This window comes from Microcaecilia unicolor, chromosome 4 (genome assembly GCF_901765095.1).
Source record: "Microcaecilia unicolor chromosome 4, aMicUni1.1, whole genome shotgun sequence".
In the NCBI taxonomy this organism is placed as follows: Eukaryota; Metazoa; Chordata; class Amphibia; order Gymnophiona; family Siphonopidae; genus Microcaecilia; species Microcaecilia unicolor.
The window spans coordinates 23,517,219-23,539,344 of record NC_044034.1 but is presented as its reverse complement, the minus strand read 5'-3'; the positions used below and the strand labels follow the sequence as shown (position 1 = coordinate 23,539,344).

The 22,126-nt window shown below is 45.1% G+C and overlaps 1 protein-coding gene across 3 annotated transcripts; it reads left to right on the top strand.

The window, feature by feature from the left end:
• The first annotated feature begins 400 nt into the window (after positions 1-400).
• On the top strand, positions 401-10,641 carry SERPINH1 (serpin family H member 1). Of its 3 annotated transcripts, none has more exons than XM_030200035.1 (6): positions 401-600; positions 2,610-2,674; positions 5,629-6,299; positions 6,769-6,867; positions 7,638-7,870; positions 9,905-10,641. In XM_030200035.1, the coding sequence occupies exons 3-6, from the start codon at positions 5,660-5,662 to the stop codon at positions 10,205-10,207; spliced, it is 1,275 nt and encodes a 424-aa protein (XP_030055895.1). In that variant the 5' UTR covers positions 401-600; positions 2,610-2,674; positions 5,629-5,659; the 3' UTR covers positions 10,208-10,641. The 3 variants fall into 3 exon arrangements, with proteins under 3 accessions (XP_030055895.1, XP_030055896.1, XP_030055893.1); XM_030200036.1 differs by lacking the exon at positions 2,610-2,674 and adding an exon at positions 1,727-1,795; XM_030200033.1 differs by lacking the exon at positions 2,610-2,674 and having other exon boundaries at positions 402-600.
• Positions 10,642-22,126: the final 11,485 nt, after the last annotated feature.

Sequence of the window (22,126 nt, the reverse complement as noted above, 5' to 3'; positions counted from 1 at the left end):
TGCTTTGATGTCCCCATGCATACCTCCGACCCACCCCCATCCTCCCACCCTGTCAGACTGTCATGGTAATGCTTGAATGTTTTCACTTATATACACTGTCAGCTAGCACATTTGCTTAATTCCGATCTGACGAAGAAGGGCAACCTTCGAAAGCTAATCAAGAAATGTATTAAGTTATGTCCAATAAAAAAGGTATCATCTTATTTTCTTTTCCATGTTTTATTTTGTTTGATTTCTATTGATAACCTTAAGAGTGGACTAACAGGGCTACCACACTCCTCCACTGCTCAGTGAAACAGGGCAAGCGGTAGGACCCAGTAGCTGGTTCTATAAATGGAGGGCGGGTAGATTGAGGCTGGGATGTAGTGGGAGGGCTGGAAACCAGCAGAGCTCTGAGGTCTTCATTTGAATAAACTTTTGAAGGGCTTTTCCAAATTTCCAGAACTTTCTCTTGGAGGGTATATAGGCCCCGCTGAAGTACTCTCTCTCTCTGTTGCCACTTGCCAGAGATCAGAGAGAGAAAGAGGAAAACAAGGGCTGGGCTTCCAGAGAGCAGCAGACGGAAAAAGAGTAACCCCTGAGACCAGACACTTTCTCTAGGTAAGAAGAAAGAGAATAGTATTTATTTATTAGGATTTATTTACCGCCTTTTTGCAGGAATTCGCTCAAGGCGGTGTCCAGTAAGAATAGATCAAACATGAGCAATAGACAATTACAGCCGTAAAAATATTCAAATGACAATACAAAGTATGGCATAGTATATACTAGGATTGCAGCCATCGACAGCAGAAGCTGGACCTTTAATAACAATAAAATAGATTTCTAAACCTGGATAAAACTTTTGCTTGTGTGTAATGAGAGTGAGATATATCTGTGCATCTGAATATAACTTGCCTTGAGCTGGGGTTTGGAAATTGTTTGATCTGTCTTACTGTTAGACTATAGCCACTTTCTCAGTCTCTGTTTAATCTACAATCCTGGTTTTTCCCCTCTGTTGAGCAACTGAGAAAACTGTTTTCTTCTGCCTTCCCAGAGTACTGCTTTGTCTCTTTTGTCCTAACAGTATCCTGGAGTGACTCCTGACTTCCTTCCATCTTGTCTCCTTACTTGTAGCACAGTGTAGCAAGAAATCTTTGTGTATAAGGAATGATTGTGTTTTGATTTTTGCTTTAGCGATAAGAGAGTCATCACACAGGTTGGATGTGGTGTCTTTTCACTGCAGTGCTAGGCTCCTTCGTTCAGACTCGAGAGAGCGAGGATTTTCCAATTTTCTATCTGGGAGGTGGGCCAAAAACATTTTTTCCTACTCTGGAAAAAAAAAAAAAAGTAAACGGATACAGATTGCCCTTAAGACATTTTCATCATTATTTTTTAAGGATGCCCACTAACTATAGGAAATGACAGTGATAAGATGCTGAAAAATTAAATGAAAAGATTTTACAAAAAAAAGGAAGGGGAGGGGGGAGTAGACAAAATCTTTATCCCCAGCAGCACTCTCCCATTGACATAAAACACACCAGGAATCGGTCAGCAAACAATGATAACTTTTTTTTTGGCTTAATCTAAAACTTTGATAAGCTTTTGAGACCTAACACTCCTTCCCTCACATCCAAACAACTCAGAAAGACTAGTCAAGAAATCTATTATCAGAAGACCAATAAATATCACCTAATATATTTTTGTTAACCTCTATTTCTTTTTAACTTATACATTTTTATTGAAACAGCATCTCAAGTACAGCATATAGAGCCTTTGGCTCTCAACAGAATACAAGCCACATTGAGCCTACAAACAGGTGGGAAAATGTGGGATACAAATGTAACAAAATAAACTTACCTTTTATCTTTTCTGTGCATTCGAGTGGAGTAATGTGGCCACTGCATCACTTTATCTCGCCATCAGCAAACAGGCAAACAGGATGATTGGTGAGGAACCCTTAGTCCTGTACAACTTGCAGAAAATGCTTCTCCTCTCCCCTGCTGTTTTTAACATCCCCTAGCTTCTTACTAAGAAAAGTTTTCTTGCTGGTGGAAGTTAAACCAAAATAATGATTTAAGAAGGGCTTGCATGTAATAAAAACTTGTAAACGATTCCCTCATTCCCTGTGGAGTAGAGATATACAATTTTTCTTTTGAATAGCAACTTTCGAGGTGTTGGTATGAGTGGAGCAATTTTTTTTGCACAAAGGAGTGGAATTGGGAAGGGAGGGTCGGAGGGTCTGTTCTGCATGGCTGCCACATCAGCAAATGACCAGATATCGCCTAGATCTCCCCCTCCCCCCTTATAGTATCACTGCTTGTCGAGATAGTTATGATTAATACATATTAATACCTTATATTAGCAACCAAAGACTTTTTTTTCATATTAAGTGGTGGAATGGAGGGGCTGCAGTTGGAAAATGGGCATCAAAGGGTGTGCCCTAGACTGCCGGAGGAATTGCAGATTGTCCACGTAGACAGATTTTGATGGGGTGTGGGGGGGGGGGGGGGGGGGGGGGGGGAGCAGGAGAAGCTCCATGAACCACAAACCCACCCCCACCCATCACCTCCCGACGCTGAGTTGGTCCTTTTTTGGGGTCCTCCAAGTATTTTATGTCTCTTTTCTTTCAGAATGAAAAGGGCAAACGTTGACCTCACTATGACAAACTTTCAAGGGATCCTGAGAAGCACCAAAAGTAAAAGCGAAAACAGTGAAATGTTAATAAACTCTGCTTGTTTTTTTTTTTTTTTTTCTGTCTTGAAAATGGAGCCCTGTAAGCTGCCTTTTTCAGCTACCAAGGGCAGTGAGTCAGAGCAGACTTCATGGATTTCTGTGAGGGTTCATCCCCTGCCCTGGGCTATAATTTTTCACTTTTATGGGTTGGGCCTTTAGAATCTTTCTTTTCATGTATGTGCCATGTTTATTTGTCTTGATATGTCTCTGCCGCCTGCCCTGGATTGGAGTTTCCAGTTGATTCTTGTGTGAAGTGCAGAGACGGCCCTGCATTTGAGAGGCAGATAAATGGATTGAAGACGAGCCCATCCAGTGCAGCTGCCAGCAGCATCCCCTGCTTGACTGAGGGTAGCTCCACCCCGGGGGATGGGCAGAGGGGAAACAGGGGTGGAGCGTGTCCTGGCCTGGATTAAGTTACACTGCCACATCCCAGGAATTTTGTACAGCTCTGATCAGTTTTCGCCGGTGATGTAAAAGTGCAAATTACAGGGCCACTAGGCAACAGTTTTGGAAAAAAAAAAAAAACACCCCCCCCCCCCCCCCAAATATGGTGGTGAGGGAAGTCCATCTCAGAAGATCCAGGCGTGACAGCAGGGGGTGGACCCCCTCTTTCTTTGGACCCCCCCCCCCCCCCCTGCTGTGCTGGGGCTGCCTAGACAGATTGGCCACCATCCCTTCTGGCCCTTTTAACATCTTCTTTGGCTGAATCGCTAGATTTAATCCATGCACTTGGGTTTTTTTTTAATTTTTTTGTTACATTTGTACCCTGTGCTTTCCCACTCATGGCAGGCTCAATGTGGCTTACATGGGGCAATGGAGGGTTAAGTGACTTGCCCAGACTCACACCAATGTGGCCGCGCAGGCTTCTGCTTCTGTGAGTCTGACGTCCTGCAGGACGTCAGACTCACAGAAACAGAAGCCTGCGCAGCCTTCTACATGGAATGTTGCTAGTGGCTAGTGGAATAGCAACATTCCATGTAGAATCTCCAATAGCAGCAACATTCCATGTAGAATCTCCAATAGTATCTATTTTATTTTTGTTACATTTGTACCCTGCACTTTCCCACTCATGGCAGGCTCAATGCGGCTTACATGGGGCAATGGAGGGTTAAGTGACTTGCCCAGGGTCACAAGGAGCTGCCTGTGTCTGAAGTGGGAATCAAACTCAGTTCCTCAGGACCAAAGTCCACCACCCTAACCACTAGGCCACTCCTCCACTCCTCCAATGCAGGGCCTAACTTTTGTACAGCTTAAAAGCCTTTTGGCAGCTAGAAAAATTTGAAACGAATGTCATTAATTGTTGCACTATTTGCATGTAGTGCACAGTTTCCTAATAGTGCATTACCTGTGCACAAATCATTGTGCATGAATGCACGATTGGGAAAGAGTTCACACAAAGTGCATCTAGAGCTAAATTCAGTAAATGGTGCCCAAATTTGGGTGTTGAAAAGAATGAGTGTTAGACGTTATTCTATAAAGAGTAAGGTCTTAGCCAGACTTCGGCAGGAGGGGGGTCCAGAGCCCAAGGTGAGGGGGCATATTTTTGACCCGCCACCACCAACAACTTTGACCCCCCCCTTCCCGCTGCCACCAACCCTCCCCCGCCGTCACCGTCCGGTACCTTTGCTGGCGGGGGACCCCAACCCCCGCCAGCCGAAGTCCTCTTCTCTGGCACGGCCGCATTGCTGGCTGATCTGCAAGGCTTCGTTCTGTTTCGTCAGACTCACAGAAACAGAATGAAGCCTTGTAGATCAGCAACGCAGCTGCGCCGGAGAAGACCTCTGCTGGCGGGGGTTGGGGTCCCCCGCCAGCAAAAGTACCCGAAGGTGGGGGGGGGGTTGAGTAGGTTGTTGGCAGGGGGGGCAGGGCCAAATCTACAGGGGCCCATGCCCCCTGGCCCCACATAGCTACGCCCCTGATAAAGAGTGCCCCTAGTTGGGTGTCGTTTATAGAAGTGCTTAGCATTGGGGTCCACGCCCAGTTTTGGGCATGAGGATTTACACCAGCTGAAACCTGATGCCTAAATTAGATGCAGATCTGCTGTATTCTATAACGCAGCAGATTCTAGGAAGGCCCTGACCCACCCATGCCCCTCCCATGACCATGCACACTTTTCAGAGCTACCTGTGCACTATTCTATAACACTGTGTACCTAACTTGTCTTGCGTGCAAAGGGGTGTGGCCAGGGGAGGGGTGTGAATAGATCAGGGACGTTCCCATCATTTAGGCTCAGTTTAATAGAATGGGGTAACTAACGCACCCAACAACCATTGGTTGCAGGCCAGCATTTACATCAGGTTTCAGCAGGTGTAAGTCCTCACACCCAAAGATGGGTGTGGGAATCCACACTAAGCGCTTAGTGCTAAGTGACCTTTATAGAACAGGCCCTTGACGTGGTTCTTTATGAAGCCTAACTTTGAGCACAATTTACTGAATCCAGCCCTATATGCAAATAACATGCACTCATTAGTGAAAGACATTTGTTTAGCGGTTAGCTTAGTGGAGTTTAAAAAAGGTTTGGACGGCTTCCTAAAGGAAAAGCCCATAGACCGTTATTAAATGGACTTGGGGAAAATTCACTATTTCTGGGGTAAGCAGTATAAAATGTTTTGTACTTTTTGGGGGATCTTGCCAGGTATATGTGATCTGGATTGACCACTGTTGGAAACAGGATGCTGGGCTTGATGGACCTTTGGTCTTTCCCAGTATGGCAATACTTACGTACTTATATGCACAGCCCATCTCTACTGTTTATAGGTGTACTAAGCATTTTTCCCAAAATCACAACAGGAAAACCCTTCTCGTATATTTGGTTTGTTATGGCTTCCGAGTCTAATGAAATGTTGGGCATTATTGACCATCCAGATCTTTATAAATGTCTATATGCTTATTTAGTTTTCCTGCCTTTTGTCTCAGACTTACAGTATTTCCGGCATTCCCTACCACCATGTGGATGATGAAGCTTGTTGTCTTCACCATGCTGGTAGCACTAGGAGCAGCCGCTGCTAAGGTAGCCACTAAAGCAGCGACAGAGAAGAAAGTGGTCAAAAATGCTTCAGTGGCTAAGAAGCTGAGTGACAAAGCAACGACTTTGGCCGACCGTAGTGCAAACCTGGCCTTCAACCTGTACCAGACGATGGCTAAAGACAAGAATATAGAGAACATTCTCATTTCTCCCGTGGTGGTCGCTTCTTCCCTTGGCCTGGTGTCTCTGGCTGGCAAATCAAACACGGCTTCCCAAGCCAAGGCTGTTCTCAGCGCTGACAAACTCAGTGATGACCATGTGCACGTCGGACTGGCCGAACTCCTGGATCACGTCAGCAACTCCACTGCCCGCAACGTGACCTGGAAGATCGGGAACCGCCTGTATGGCCCGAGCTCCATCAACTTTGCTGATGACTTTGTGAAGGACAGCAAGAAACACTACAACTATGAGCACTCCAAGATAAATTTCAGAGACAAAAGGAGCGCATTGAAGTCCATCAATGAATGGGCCTCTCAGACCACAGATGGCAAACTCCCAGAAGTGACCAAAGACGTGGAGAAGACCGATGGGGCCTTGATTGTCAACGCCATGTTTTTCAAACGTGAGTACACTTTCACCTATAGCAACCTAGATGATCATATTAATTCAGAGCAGTCACGGAACAATGATGTTTATTGGCGGGAGGTGGTGGAGATGAAAACGATAACGGAATTCAAACATGCATGGGATAAACATAAAGAAATCCTGCTCGGAAGAAAGGGATCCCCAGAAGCTTAGCCAAGATTGGGAGGCAGAGCCGGTGGTGGGAGGTGGGGCTAGTGTTGGGCAGACTTGTACGGTGTGTGCCCAGACAATGGCAGATACAAATCAAGGTAAGGTATACACAAAAAGTAGCCCACGTGAAATTATCTGGTTGGGCAGACTGGATGGACCGTGCAGGTCTTTTTCTGCCATCATCTACTATGTTACTATGTATTGGCATTGCATAGCGTTATTCATAATTCTGTATTGATTTGACCTCAGATGTGTAAGTGGCTAACTAAACCCCTTTTCTAAATTTTTTCTCGTAGCTCACTGGGATGAAAAATTCCATGAGCAGATGGTGGATAATCGTGGCTTTATGGTGACTCGTTCATTCACAGTGGGTGTTCCCATGATGCACCGCACAGGTAAATGTTGGGACTGATGGAAAAACAAAACAATTGTTACCAGATGCCCATCTACCCTTCTGCTATTTTATGACTCTATTAAGTGCCCCACTCTAGGATCAAAGGATTAAAATAACATGTAAGCTTTTTTTGTGAGCATGTGGGGGGGGGGGGGGGGGGGGGGGGAAGGAGGTGGTAGCGGAGATAACCCAAACCTCTAATTATCCTTTGCTCTAGATCTCTAACTTCAGTTCTAGCTCCCATTGTTTGATGCATCTATGACTGAAAAGGATGACATGAATTGGTTATCTGGACTATGGCTACAAGTTAGCAGTCCATTTAGATGGATTGCCCTTATGTTCTGTGCACCTGAAACAAAAAAAATAATGTTGCAGAGATCTTGGTCATCACCCACCCCCCCAATTCAATGCAGAGTTGCTGCCTAGCTGGCTGGCATATACTTCTAAAGCAAAGGTGGCCAATTCTAGCCTAGGTTTTCAGGATAACTCCAATGAACATGCATGAATTTTTGCATGCTCTTCAGGCAGTAGGAATGTAAATCTATCTCATGCATATTTCTTGGTTGCCCTGAGGACTGGATTTGTCCACCCCTGCTCTAAAGAGCAGTGTCCAGACCTATACAACACCTAGACTGGCTTGACTGAATGACAGGTGCTAAAAACCTAAGCTGTTGTCACAATGTAGAAATTTAGATCTGTCTTTCACAACATGAGGAAACTCCTGTCAAAAGCAAAACAACAAACTTCTCATTTGTTCATTTTACCTCCAAGGTCTCTACGGTTACTATGACGATGAAGGTGAGAAACTGCAGATCGTTGAGATGCCTCTTGCTCACAAGCTGTCTAGTATGATTTTCATCATGCCACATCAAGTCGAGTCACTTGATAGAGTGGAGAAGCTGTTGACCAGAGAGCATGTGAAGACCTGGCTGGGAAAGTTGACTGTACGTGCAGTGGCCATCTCCCTGCCCAAAGTCATCCTGGAAGTTAGCCATGATCTGCAGGTAATGGTCTTCTAGACTTGCCATTCAGTCTGTTTATACATCCTATGGAACTGATAGATCAACTGGAATTATTGGTGCTTTGTCCATGGGCAGTCCATATGTTCTTGGACCTGAATGTTGACAGGGAAGACAGAGTTCTAGGGATTATAGTAGAAGGTGATGTATTGTATTTTACAGGTTTTTTTGGTAGAAGTGATACTCCTAGAAACCCATTGGACACTGGCCTCTATTTGTGGACTGAACTGAGGAACCAAGAGCTCTTCGGCACAGCAGTTGCATCACTAGACAGAAATATTTGGGGTGTTTTTCACACCATCTATCTGTCCTTAACTCCAGCCACTCTTTCCTACTGGAGGTTCTCACCTTCTTCTCTCTCCCCCTTCTACCTCTTTAGAGATGTTTCTTTTGTTATTCTCCTTCCTTCTCTGCTCTCTCGAGATGCTTCTTTGCTTTTAACTCCATCCCTCTCTCCTCTTTTAATCCCTCTTTCTTTCTCTAGATACTTCTATTTTTCTTTCTCAATTCTTCCCTTTCTTTGCTCCATACTAGGAATTCTCCCACTTCTTACCCCTACCAGTTTTCTCCAGTTCTCATTCCCACCGTCCAACTAGAATTGCTTCCTTCTCTCTTCCAATCTGCCACCTCCCTGCATTCCTCTACTCAAGGATTTCTTCCCTCCTTCCAGAGGTGCTCCCCTCTCATCCGTTCCTTCCCTCCATCCCAGATCCCACTAGAGCAGGGGTTCTCAACCCAGTCCTTGGGACACACCCAGCCAGTTAGATTTTCAAGATTTCCATGATAAATATGCATGAGATAGATTTGCATAGAATGGAGGTCATGAGGTAGTGCATGCAAATTTATTGTGAGTATCCTGAAAACCTGACTGGTGAGATGTGTCCCGAGGACTGGGTTGAAACCCCCTACACTAGAGAATGCCCTCTCTTTTTTTGTGTTCTCGCTCTTAGTTCCTCTGGAGGCTTTTACATCCCTTGGCCCTCACAACCTCTCCCCAGACCCAAGCCAACAGTGTCATCTGTAGGGTCCTCATATTGGCAGCAGAAGAAGGTTTAAAATGACATGTCCTGCTGCAATAGTGAACTGTAAGATTTTGCAGCAGATGACAACTTAACCCTTCTCCTGCTGTCAGTGATGGGGAGCGCTGTGCTGCATCTTCAGAGAGAATATGGAAAGAACCAGGACAGGGAGCCCTCAGATCAGGCAATGTTTTGGGTTATTCCAGCACAATCCAATCCAATGGCTGGAACTGGAGTGGCAAGCCCTTTTTTTGGAGTGGCTCTTGCCACCCCTTAGCAATGCCTGTGGGGAACAGCACAGACAAGTAGCTGAGTCAGCACAAACTTGACACTTGATGGGGAGTAATACCACTGGCAACATGCACTAAAGTTATGGCAATGGCAGTACTCTTCACTGATTAAATAATTGACTTAGCCCAGGTATGATATTTTACATGTAAGCTTAGAATGTTCTGGGTCTGCCTACTGGCTCTAGCTTTGTCCACCCGGCCTTGTTATGTTTTCTTTTTTTATTGCATCTCTACGAAATGACTACATGTTTTTGCATGCAGTGGAGTAGACTCAGGACTGGATCAACCGGTTAAGAAAATCTGGAGCCAGAAGGTTTATTTAGAGATGCAGAGGACAACTGCTGTGAGGAACATCAAAAGGTTATCTAGCCTAGTGTTCTTCAAGCCCATCTTGCAAGTACTCCCTTGCCAGTCTGTGGTTTCGGCTTTGGCTATTCAACATGAATGTGCATGAGACAGATTGGAGGAAGTAATCCAAATTTATCTAATGCATATTCATGCTGGATATCCTGAAAACCAGACTGGCAAGGGGATATTATTAGGCTCAGCCCCTACCTACACATGATGGTCAATGATGTCTCTGCCTCAGAATGAAGTATTTATACTCTGCTAATATGACATGACGTTACAAGATAGTTATGTAAAGAACTTCGGTACTATTCTATGCAGAAGAAGTAACTTTTTTCTCTACCCCTTCCCCTCAATTGTAGAAACATTTAGCTGACTTGGGTTTAACTGAAGCTGTCGACAAAAACAAAGCTGACCTCTCCAGGATCTCAGGCAAGAAAGACCTGTACCTGGCCAATGTCTTCCACGCTGCCGCCTTGGAGTGGGATACTCCCGGAAACCCCTTCGATGGCGATCTCTATTCCAGAGAGGAACTCAGGAACCCAAAACTGTTTTACGTAGACCACCCATTCATCTTCCTAATCAAGGACAGCAAAACAGACTCGATTCTTTTTATTGGTAGACTAGTGAAGCCTAAGGGGGACAAAATGCGTGACGAATTATAGTGTCCCCCTCCCCTTATTTGTAATCTGGGGTAGCAGGGGAGGGAGGAGGGAAGGAATTTTTCTCCTTTAAGATTAGGGTACTGGTTGGATTCTACAGCAAATCTGGTATCAAAGCATTCGGTTTATATCGCACTTGAGCATCAAAGGTTTGTGAAAGAGGGAAGATGAAGGATTAAGAAAACTTCATAAACCCCCCTCCCCTAAAAAGGGAGGCTGGTTAAAAAATGGCTGCTGGTTGACTCGTAAAATAATGTCAGTTCCACCCATTTAAATATATTTTTTATTCAAACTTGACGTGTGATACAGTCTCGAGCAGCAATAAGGTCAACTTGGGGCTATGGTTTAGGAAGAGACAATTTCCCACTACAGCCTTTTCTCTTTCCAACCCTTCTATGTTCAAGAGAGGTTTTAACACAGATGTGTAAACTATGGGGGGGGGGGGGGGGGGGGGGGGGGGGGGGCGGGGGGAAACTGTGTGTATATAAAGATTGTGTGTTAAACCAAAGGAGTCAGCCCAAGGCCTGGTACAGGCCATCACCTCTCCTTTTGCCCTGGAGATTCGTCCAGATCTTGCAAAGGGTTACAGTCAAGTTTTACTGGTAGAGGATGCAGGCATTAATTTAAAAAGAAGTGTACAGCCCCTTGGGAAAACTATGCAGTGAATCAGTGCACTGAGGTTTATGTTGTCGGATATTTTGACGAGAGAGGGTAAGGGAGAGAATTCGTATCTCGAAACTAACTCTGTGGAGAATTGTTGAGTTACTTTCACCATGTGGATAAACATCTCTTGAGGGGGAGTTTTGTATGCAACATAAATGTTTTGAATTACAAAATGTGTTTTTTAGAAATTTTGCAATAAACCTTTTTTTTTTTTTTTTTACAAAAAGGGATGACAACATGGTTAATAGATGTGCATTATTCATTGCTCTTCAATTGCATGTGTGCCTAAATTTGGTGAGAGAGCCACCCCTTACAATGCATGCAATTTGACTGAATTTACCCTGAGATTATAGGTTTGGATGAAAGCCAATGGTGAAAGCTGCTTGTCATGGTCCTTTGCCTGTTCTGCATGATTAATGGAAAAAAAATGTTCTTCCACTCAAAGTTTATTCATTGTTTCAAAGGGTGGCTGTTGATGCACCCTGTGCTGGCAGCTGCTCCATAATGGGGGTATGGAAGGAAGAAGCCCATGGTAAGTTTATTGCAACAGGGATGCCCCTGCCACTATTGTGGTTCGCCAGCAACGGGTTGATGTGCAGGGCAGTAATGTTAGCAATGACTGGAGACTCCAGCTACAAGGTGCATAGTTGCGTTCAGCTAGGAGTCCTCAAATGGTGCGTGTGTTCAGCTAGGAGCAGTGGCGTAGCTACGTGGGGTCAGGGGGGGCCTGGACCCCCTGCCACCGACCCGTCCCTCCCGCCGCCAACCCACCGTTGCCATTGCCTGCCTTTGCTGGTGGGGGACCCCAACCCCCACCAGCTGAGGTCCTCTTCTTCTCGCAAAAGTCTTCCTTCTGTTTCTGACCAGGAAAGGTAGGCGACAGCGGGTTGGCGGCGGTAGGGGGGGGGGCAAAGTCGGCAATGGCGACGGGAGGAGGGCAAAGTTGGCAATGGCGGGGGGATCAGCGGTGCCGGGGGGGGGGCTAAAATGTGCCCCCTCACCTCGGGCTCTGGACCCCCCTCACGCCGAAGTCTGGCTACGCCCTTGGCTAGGAGTCCTCAAATGGTGCGTGTATATGGTAACTGATGCCAAAGGTGCAACTGTGTTCTGAGCCGCACCCCCTAGACACAGTTAAGTGAATGCCACTTCCCACACAGTGCAACTTACTAGCCGTGGAGGCTACAGAAGCTGGGAATGATCCTTTCCTTTTATAAGTAATTGGGTACAAATCTTTGTATTTGTAAACACTCCTTCAGGTCAAAACAGAATAAGTAGATCACAGTACAAGATATCATAGCCAGAGACAGCATAAATACAGCACAGATGATATTGCAAAGGGGGGGGGGGGGGGGTGACATATTGGAGCAGTGTTTCCCAACTTTTACAAGCCCAAAGCACCCTTATATTAATAAAGGACACTAGGGTGCTCATTTTCAGAGCACACAGTAACCTGTGCAACTCTGTAAGTCTATGTGCATTGAAAACAATGAAAACAAGCCTCTATAGAACACTGAGCAGGGCTCTTGTGGCTAAGAGAAGATCTAGGGAAGTATTGAAAACTCCACCAGTCTTGTCTCCAAATTTAAAAGCAACAGGAGTGTCGACATATACAGTAAGAATCTGTTGTATAGAACTAGCATTTTAATGTTACCAGCAGGAGGCTTGGGTGACTTTACAGTTTGGAGGTGGGGATAATGCTGGGCAGACTTATACGGTCTGTGCCAGAGCCGGTGGTGGGAGGCGGGGCTGGTGGATGGGAGGCGGGGATAGTGCTGGGCAAACTTATACGGTCTGTGCCAGAGCCGGTGGTGGGAGGCGGGACTGGTGGTTGGGAGGCAGGGATAGTGCTGGGCAGACTTATACAGTCTGTGCCCTGAAGAGGACAGGTACAAATCAAGGTAGGGTATACACAAAAAGTAGCACATGAGTTGATCTTGTTGGGCAGACTAGACGGACCGTGCAGGTCTTTTTCTGCCATCATCTACTATGTATATTACACAACCAGCTTTAAGCAGACATGGGTTTATACATTACACATAGAGAGAGAAGCCCAATGTGCATCACACACAGTCATTGTCCATGAATTTCCCTTCTCACCGTGGCTTATTTGGTACTAGAGGATGATATCCAATTTTCATTTGTAGGCTCTACAGGGATTCAGCACATGCTTAGCATGCAATGTTCAAAGTACTAGGTCAAGTATTTAAGTAAAAGTACATGCATACTTTAATACTAATGCATGTAGAGGGTCATACACATTTAAGTAAAAAAAATTAATTACCTATCATAATTCTTTTTGAGGAAACGTACTGAGACTACAAGGAATGCAACTACTGTTAACGCTGTTATCCTAAAACCTTTATTGCTCTAAAATTCAATCCACTTGTTTGCTTTTAGTAAAACTGAATTCCATTACAGTCCAAGGCTCAGTCCACATAAATGAGTGGTGACCATCCTCCAACAGGTGGAGATAGAGCACTCTAATGAGTTGTGCCTCATAAGCTCCTGTGCTTAGCAACCAATCCAGTATTCTCTATCTCCAGCAGGTGAGATAACAGCACCTGTGTGCTGTGGTGACTTATGTGTGGCCTCCTTTCCTGCTTGCAGGTTCAGTTGAGTTTGGATTTGAGAATATTCTGTGCCTCAGGTGTAAACCTAATGGTCTAGGTCCCTCTCTGCTCCCCTGCTGCCACTTGCAACCTCTTTATCTCAACCCTTCTCTTTTTCTCCTGCCTCAAAAAGAAGCAGCCACTGTGATTCTTTTTTGAGCGCGCTTGTGGGACTTCAGTGCTTTGCAGGTCACAAGACTGGCTGTTTTCTGTGAGTATATTATTCTCTATGAGCCTATCAAGTCTTGTGCACGCTGCAGGGGTAAGCTCTCGGCTACCTGTTCCTGCATGCATTGCTTTACTTCTGTGGACATGCCACTCTTGCCTACTTTGGCCATCAGTACTCTGTCTCCATGAGTACAATCTGGCCCCACGCTGATAGCGGTTACAGGGGGCTCAATGTTAACGGCTCCTGTGCTCCACAACACTTCAGCAGGCACTTTGTCAGTGGGTTCCTTGCCCGCTACCTTTTCTGACTTTTTCACCTGAAATTTTTCTTTTATTACATCAGGCTTTTTTTTTTTTTTTTAAATTAAAGTTAGCTCCAGCTGCCTCGCCTTCTTCCCCTCATATTGCTTTTGAGGAGCAGCTTCCTAAGAAATGAAAACTTCCCATTTTGCAGGATTTGGAGAATGCTGGTTTTATCTGTGTATTTTGACTGTCCTAGTTCTGCTGCTGGCCCTGACTTAGACTTTTCAGAGGCAGATGGGGGTGATAATCCTACAGTAAGCTAGGCAGTTTTTGAGAGCAGTTGTCTCTGTTGCTCACAATATCTATGGAGGATTTAAACATTTCTTCCCCTGCCTATCAGTGCTCTGGTCCTGCTCCATCTAGTACATAAGTAATGCCACACTGGGAAAGACCAAGGGTCCATTGAGCCCAGCATCCTGTCAACGACAGCGGCCAATCCAGGCCAAGGGCACCTGGCAAGCTTCCCAAACATACATTCTATACATGTTATTCCTGGAATTGTGGATTTTTCCCAAGTCTATTTAGTAGTGGTTTATGGACTTGTCCTTTAGGAAACTGTCTAACCCCTTTTTAAACTCTGCTAAGCTAACCGCCTTCACGTTCTCCAGCAACAAATTCCAGAGTTTAATAATGCAATGGGTGAAGAAATATTTTCTCCGATTTGTTTTAAATTTACTACACTGTAGTTTCATCGCATGCCCCCTAGTCCTAGTATTTTTGGAAAGCGTGAACAGACGCTTCACATCCACCTGTTCCATTCCACTCATTATTTTATATACCTCTATCATGTCTCCCCTTAGCCGTCTCTTCTCCAAGCTGAAAAGCCCTAGCCTCCTTAGTCTTTCTTCATGGGGAAGTCGTCCCATCCCCGCTATCATTTTAGTCGCCCTTCGCTGCACCTTTTCCAATTCTACTATATCTTTCTTGAGATGCGGCGACCAGAATTGAACACAATACTCAAGGTGCGGTCGCACCATGGAGCGATACAACGGCATTATAACATCCTCAAACCTGTTTTACATACCTTTCCTAATAATACCCAACATTCTATTCGCTTTCCTGGCCGCAGCAGCACACTGAGCAGAACGTTTCAGTGTATTATCGTCGACGACACCCAGATCCCTTTCTTGGTCCATAACTCCTGACGTGAAACCTTGCATGACGTAGCTATAATTCGGGTTCTTTTTTCCCACATGCATCACCTTGCACTTGCTCACATTAAACATCATCTGCCATTTAGCCTCCCAGTCTCGTAAGGTCCTTCTGTAATTTTTCACAATCCTGTCGCGATTTAACAACTTTGAATAACTTTATGTCATCAGCAAATTTAATTACCTCGCTAGTTACTCCCATCTCTAAATCATTTATAAATATATTAAAAAGCAGCGGTCCTAGCACAGACCCCTGAGGAACCCCACTAACTACCCTTGTCCATTGTGAATACTGCCCATTTAACCCCACTCTCTGTTTCCTATCCTTCAACCAGTTTTTAATCCACAATAGGACATTTCCTCCTATCCCATGACCCTCCAATTTCATCTGTAGCCTTTCATGAGGTACCTTGTCAAACGGCTTTTGAAAATCCAGATACACGATAATATCAACTGGCTCCCCTTTGTCCACATGTTTGTTTACTCCTTCAAAGAATTGAAGAAAATTGGTCAGGCAAAATTTCCCCACACAAAAGCCGTGTGAGGTTAAAAAAAAAAACCTAAAAGTTTTGGATAGACAGTCCATATGCATTAAAATGGACTTGGGGAAAATTCACTGCTTATTTTCCATGTCCTTGGATGTGCTCTGTAATTTTGTTTTTAATTATAGCCTCTACCATTTTCCCCGGCACCGATGTCAGACTCACCGGTCTATAATTTCCCGGATCTTCTCTGGAACCTTTTTTGAAAATCAGCGTTACATTCGCCACCCTCCAATCTTCCGGTACCATGCTCGATTTTAAGGATAAACTGCATATCACTAACAGTAGCTCTGCAAGCTCATTTTTCAGTTCTATCAGTACTCTAGGATGAATATTATGTCAGGTACTAAGAAACCTCCTGTATTATTCCATACTCATGAGTCTATGCAGAAACGTATTGCAGTTCAGTAGAAGACCCCCGATTCTAACCTCTGGGTAGCTCACACTATGTCCAAATTATATCCCATTCGGCTGTCTTATCTAGAGTTTGCTCTGCCTAGGGTGGATGCCGTTGTTATGGCAGTTACTGAATGTACCACTATCCCTGTTGAAGGGGGCACTACATTAAAGGATATACATGACTGCAAGTTTGAGGTTTCCTTGAAGCTTGCCTTTCAACTAGCTACATTAAATTCTCATTTCTTCTTTTGTAGCCACAGTTTCTTTATCATGGATTCAACAATTGTCGACACTAGACTCACCTCCAGCCAGGGTTGTCTTATTTGTCAGACGCTCTTTATGATATTCTTCCTGTCAGCTAAGGGTATGGACTTGGCCATTTTGGCATGACACTGGCTATAATTGAAGCATTGGGCCACTGCTGTGGCATCTAAATCTTGTCTGCCAAAGTTGCCCTTTCAGGGGAAACTACTCTTTGGTGCGGATTTGGAGAAGACTGTTAAAGACCTGGGAGATTCCAAGGTCCAGTGGCTACATGAGGACAAGCCTAAGCCTCATTCTCTAGAAGCACAGAGGTACAGGCCAAGGAAAGCTAATGCTTCCGCTCAAAAAGCTCACTTTCCTCAGACTTGGTCTTCCTTTCGAGGTGGTGAGCAGCCCTTTTCCACTTCAAGAACCTTTTCCTCTTTGTAGACATAGATGGGCATCTTTCCCACTTTCACATCGCCATTACTGCAGACCAACGGGGTTCTTTATATCATTCTCCATGGCTACAAGCTAGAATTATATTGTACAATCAGGGACTCAAATATACAAGCTAGAATTGTCAAAGCCACTCATAGAACTTTTCATGCTGTCCCCTTGCGGTAGAACTGCAAAGAATTGGGCAGTGCTAATTACCTTAACCTCTAAGGCAACTGGAGGCCATTCAGCCTGTTCCTCTGGCAGAGAGGGGCACGGGTTGATATTTATTTTGTTGTCCCAAAGAAAGAAGACTCTCTTTGCCCGGTTCAGGATCTCAGAGGGGTGAACAAGTGTCTCAGAGTGTTGCATTTCCATATGAAGACTCCTCGTCATAACCTCAGTCCAGCCAGGTGACTTTCTTACCTCATTGGACGTTATAATGCCTTTGTACCGCTCCATGGTGTGACTGCACCTTGAAAACTGTGTGCAAGTCTGCTCACCGCATCTCAAAAAGAGATATACAGGAGTTAGAAGATGTACAGAAAAGGGTAACAAAGATGATAAAGGGGATGGTAAGACTTCCCTATGACGAAAGGCTAAAGCGGCTAGGGCTCTTCAGCTTGGAGAAAAGATGGCTAAAGGGAGATATTATTTTATAGACTTTTATCATGAATGGAGTGGAACGGTTAGATTTGAATCACTTCTTTACTCTTCCCAAAAGTACTAGGACTAGGGGGCACGCAATGAAGCTCCAAAGTAGTACATTTAAAACAAATAGGAGAAAATATTTCTTCACAATGTGTAATTCAACTTTGGAGTTCATCACCAGAGAATGTGGTAAAATTTAGCTTAACAAGGTTAAAAAAAAAACAAAAGTTTTGGATAGCGTCCTAAAAGTCCATATGCATTAAAATGGACTTGGAGAAAATTCACTGCTTATTTCTAGGATAAGCAGCATAAAATATATTGTACTGTTTTGGGATCTTGCCAGGTACACCTTAACCTGAATTGGCCACTGTTGAAAACAGGATTCTAGGCTTGATGGACCTTTGGTCTGTCCCAGTATGGCAACACTTATGTACTTATAACCTTCAAGGCGGCTTATTTTCCTATCCCAATTTGGCCATCTCAAAGGAAATTTCTCCGGTTTGCGATATTGGGCGATCATTTTCAATTAAAGGCCGTGCCTTTTAGCTGCTCCACTGCACCTTGCACTTTCTCAAAAGTTATGGTGGTGGTGGCAGCCTTTCTTCCCCGGTAAGGGATCCGGGTACATCCTTACACTGGCTAATTTGGGCACCATCTTATCAAGAGCGCCTTCATAGTACACAGACAGTACTGTCTCTTCTTCTTGTGCTGGGTGGTGAATTACAGCAAGTCATCTCACCCCCACCCAGACCACCGCGTTTGTGGGAATATGCTTCAATAGCCATGCGGAAGGTTTTCCTACTTCAGCATTGTCAGCTCAATCAACAAATTCTCAGGCTTTTTTTCTCTCTTCCCTGCCAACGGGTGTGGGATTATGCTCATATTCTCAGTTCTGTGGCAGCAACTTTGGATGCTCTGCCTTGGATGAAGTTCCACGCGACCCCCTACAGTCATCGCTGTTGAGCTGGAAGTCTCCAGTGTAAGGGACTTATGACCAGCTGCTGCCGTGGATGCCTCAAGCCAGAGTCTGAGGTTGGTGGCTTCTTCCTGTGCACACACAGGCAGGGTTACCCTTACAGACTCCCAGTTGTGTTCACACCTCCGCTGCCAGCCTCTTTAGATGCGGCACCCATTACCTTCACCACTCTGCACAGGGCTGCTGCAGTAGAGACTTCACAAATTAGTACCTAACTGAATCCCAACTCACTTCCTCCAGTCACAGTACAGATTTTCCAGCAAGACCCAAACAGTAAAGACCTTATACACAGAACTGTTGCTCCAAAGTCTTTACTGACAAAAGGTATTTCAAGGTAACTAATTTGGTTCACACTACATTTCCTGCTTGTTGCAGCCACAATACAATTGCATTCTTAAAACACGGTTCTAAGTCTTCTCTGCAAACCTCCTGGGTTTTAATTTCCCCCTGTTAAACCTTTTACGCCAGTGCTTGGCATCTGTTCTTTTTGAACTTTAAAAGGGTGAGAAACATTGCTCAAGATGAAACATCAAACATAAAAGAATCCTCACCATAAAAAAATGAAGAGCATTTTCAGAATCTCGTTCTATAATATTTGGAACGATGTTGCTTCTCGGAAAGGTTTGCTGTGGAGTAGATGCATTAATACAGAGGGAACTCTGTACAATTACACAGAATTCCTTACCTGTGCTGAATTCTACTCATATCTTGCTAAGGCTAGACAGCTCGGCAGCTGAGCCTCCTCCCTGCAAGAGAAGGTGCACTGGGAGGAATGGCCTGCATCCTTCTCTGCTGCCTTGGCCCCGCCTTTTCCTTTGAATATGCCACACCTCCTTCTGAAAGCTGGAGGGGAGCAGTGTGCTGCTTGGTAAGGGGCTGTGTGTGTATATCATGGGATGGTAGGAACAGAAAGCTTAGGGAGGCACCAGGAAGGGGGGGGGGGGGGGTGTACGCTGTGGGGGTGGGGAGGCTGGAAAATGCTGCATTTGTGTGCCTTGAGTGTTGCATGCTAAGGCTGAGAGGAAGTGTGCTGTGGGGTAAGGGGCTGACAAAGCTGGGGATACCAAGGGGGGCTGGAAAAAAAAAAGCAGGGAGTATGTGCAACAGGGTTTAATAAAAAGAAATGTGAGGAGGGGGTGTAAAAGGAGTAGTGGGCAGGTAAAACTGGAGGTCTTGCTGGGAGTAGAGGGGGGGTGTCCGTGAAGGTTCAGGGGTAGGGAGAGAACTGTGAACAGAGCCACTGGAGAATAAGCGAAAGAGGGAGTAGGGAAGGAAACTGGGAAGTTATTTACCCCAGAGAATGGGTAGAGAAAGCTGGGGGCTAAACCAATCAGGGAGGGGTTCAAGCTACAAAAGAGAACCGGCTGGATGAGGGCAGATTCCATGCCTGGGGGAATTCTGCCCCTATAAAACTGCCAATTGTGTATGGAAGAAAGGTAAGAGAGGGGAGCTAAACTACAGATATTTAAATACCTCCACAGGAAGCTCAAAAAGGTGAATGAGGGTAAGTTTTTATTTACAGGAAGAGTGAAAGACACACGGCCTCCCAACAATTTGATAGAGAGGAGGGTGCATCCAATTTCAAGAAAACATGAACAGCTGATCTCTGAGAGGGATTGCAGAACATGGTAGTTTGTGTAGAAGGGCAGATTGGACAACTCATCTGCCATCATTTTCTCCATTTCTTCAATCATCACAGCAAATCAAGGCAAAATTAGCTTTGAACAACATAACTCACCAGGGAACACAGTACCACTGAGGATTAACATCTAACAAAGTAATCCTAGTATGTAGAAACTAGTTCCCTTCAAAATACCTGTTTCTATATTTTTACTCGACACTTGTGTGTTAGATGGGGATTTATTTTTAACGGATGTGTTCTGTGTATTCATTCCCCAGGGCCTATGGTTGATGAGGCAGGGCAGACATCAAGACTTTAAACAAGATAAAATTAACAAAGCAGTATAACCATGATCAATTCTCTGCCGCTTTATGGCAAGAAAGCGTAAGCTCTGACTCATGAATAGACCGGCACTTTGGTTGTGATCAAAGATGAGGGGCATACAAACTAGAGACCTGCACAGGATCAGGGTTTGCAAGAATGGAAGCAGTTCCTGAGGGATTCCCATGGGGATGGAAACAATTCCTGCGGGGTTCCCGTGGAAGTATAAGCTGCACCTGCCTCTCATCTACCGAGTACCAAGTTCTTTGAATGCTGTCTCCTCCTTCTCCTCTTTGCTTTAACAGCACAAATGCGGAAAGCCATCCATTAAGGAGGTGGCAGAGACACAAATAATGACGGAATTCCAATAGGCATGGGATAAACACAGAGGATCTCTAATTAGAAAATGGAAGTTATAAAAAAAAACCTAACCTTAAATGGCTGCATGTGTGTGGATGTGTCGACTGGCTGTGATGAACTACTACTATTTAGCATTTCTATAGCGCTACAAGGCATACGCAGCGCTGCACAAACATAGAAGACAGTCCCTGCTCAAAGAGCTTACAATCTAATAGACAAAAAATAAATAAAGTAAGCAAATCAAATCAATTAATGTGAACAGGAAGGAAGAGAGAAGGGAAGGTGGAGGCGAGTGGTTACGAGTCAAAAGCAATGTTAAAGAGGTGGGCTTTCAGTCTAGATTTAAAGGTGGCCAAGGACTGGGCAAGATGTAGGGGCTCAGGAAGTTTATTCCAGGCGTAGGGTGCAGCGAGACAAAAGGCGCAAAGTCTGGAGTTGGCAGTAGCGGAGAAGGGAACAGATAAGAAGGATTTATCCATGGAGCGGAGTGCACAGGAAGGGGTGTAGGGAAGGACGAGTGTGGAGAGATACTGGGGAGCAAGCAGAGTGAGTACATTTATAGGTTAGTAGAAGAAGTTTGAACAGGATGCGAAAACAGATGGGGAGCCAGTGAAGGGTCTTGAGGAGAGGGGTAGTATGAGTAAAGCGACCCTGGCGGAAGATGAGACGGGCAGCAGAGTTTTGAACCGACTGGAGAGGGGAGAAGTGACTAAGTGGGAGGCCAGCAAAAAGCAGATTGCAGTAGTCTAAACGAGAGGTGACAAGGGTGTGGATGAGGGTTTTGGTAGAGTGCTCGGAAAGAAAGGGGCGGATTTTACGGATGTTGTAAAGAAAGAAACGACAGGTCTTGGCAATCTGCTGGATATGAGCAGAGAAGGAGAGAGAAGAGTCAAAGATGACCCCCAGGGTTTCGAGCTGAGGAGACAGGGAGAATGAGAGAGCCATCAACAGAAATAGAAAATGGGGGGGAGCGGGGAGGTGGGTTTTGGGGGGGGGGGAGATGAGAAGCTCGGTTTTGGTCATATTTAATTTCAGGTGGCGTTGAGACATCCAGACAGCAATGTCAGACAAGCACGCTGAAACTTTGGTTTGGATGCAAGGTGAGATATCAGGGGTAGAAAGGTAGATTTGGGAGTCATCAGCATAGAGATGGTAGGAAAAGCCATGGGATGAGATTAATGAACCAAGGGAAGAAGTGTAGATAGAAAAGAGGAGGGGACAAAGAACAGAACCGTGAGTTACGCCGACAGGCAGAGGGATAGAAGTAGAAGAGGATCCACCAGAGTGAACACTAAAGGTGCGGAGGGAGAGGTAGGAAGAGAACCAGGAAAGGACAGAGCCCTGGAATCCAAGTGAGGACAGGGTATCGAGAAGTATGCTGTGATCGACAGTGTCAAAAGCAGTGGAAAGATCAAGAAGAATGAGGATGGAATATTGACCTCTGGATTTAGCCAGTAATAGGTCATTGGAGACTTTA

Coding starts and splice junctions, on each gene's coding strand:
- SERPINH1 (XM_030200035.1), top strand. CDS start 5,660: ATGTGGATGATGAAGCTTGTTGTCTTCACCATGCTGGTAGCACTAGGA. Junction 6,300..6,768: donor CAACGCCATGTTTTTCAAAC/GTGAGTACACTT, acceptor TTTTTCTCGTAG/CTCACTGGGATGAAAAATTC. Junction 7,871..9,904: donor AAGTTAGCCATGATCTGCAG/GTAATGGTCTTC, acceptor CCTCAATTGTAG/AAACATTTAGCTGACTTGGG.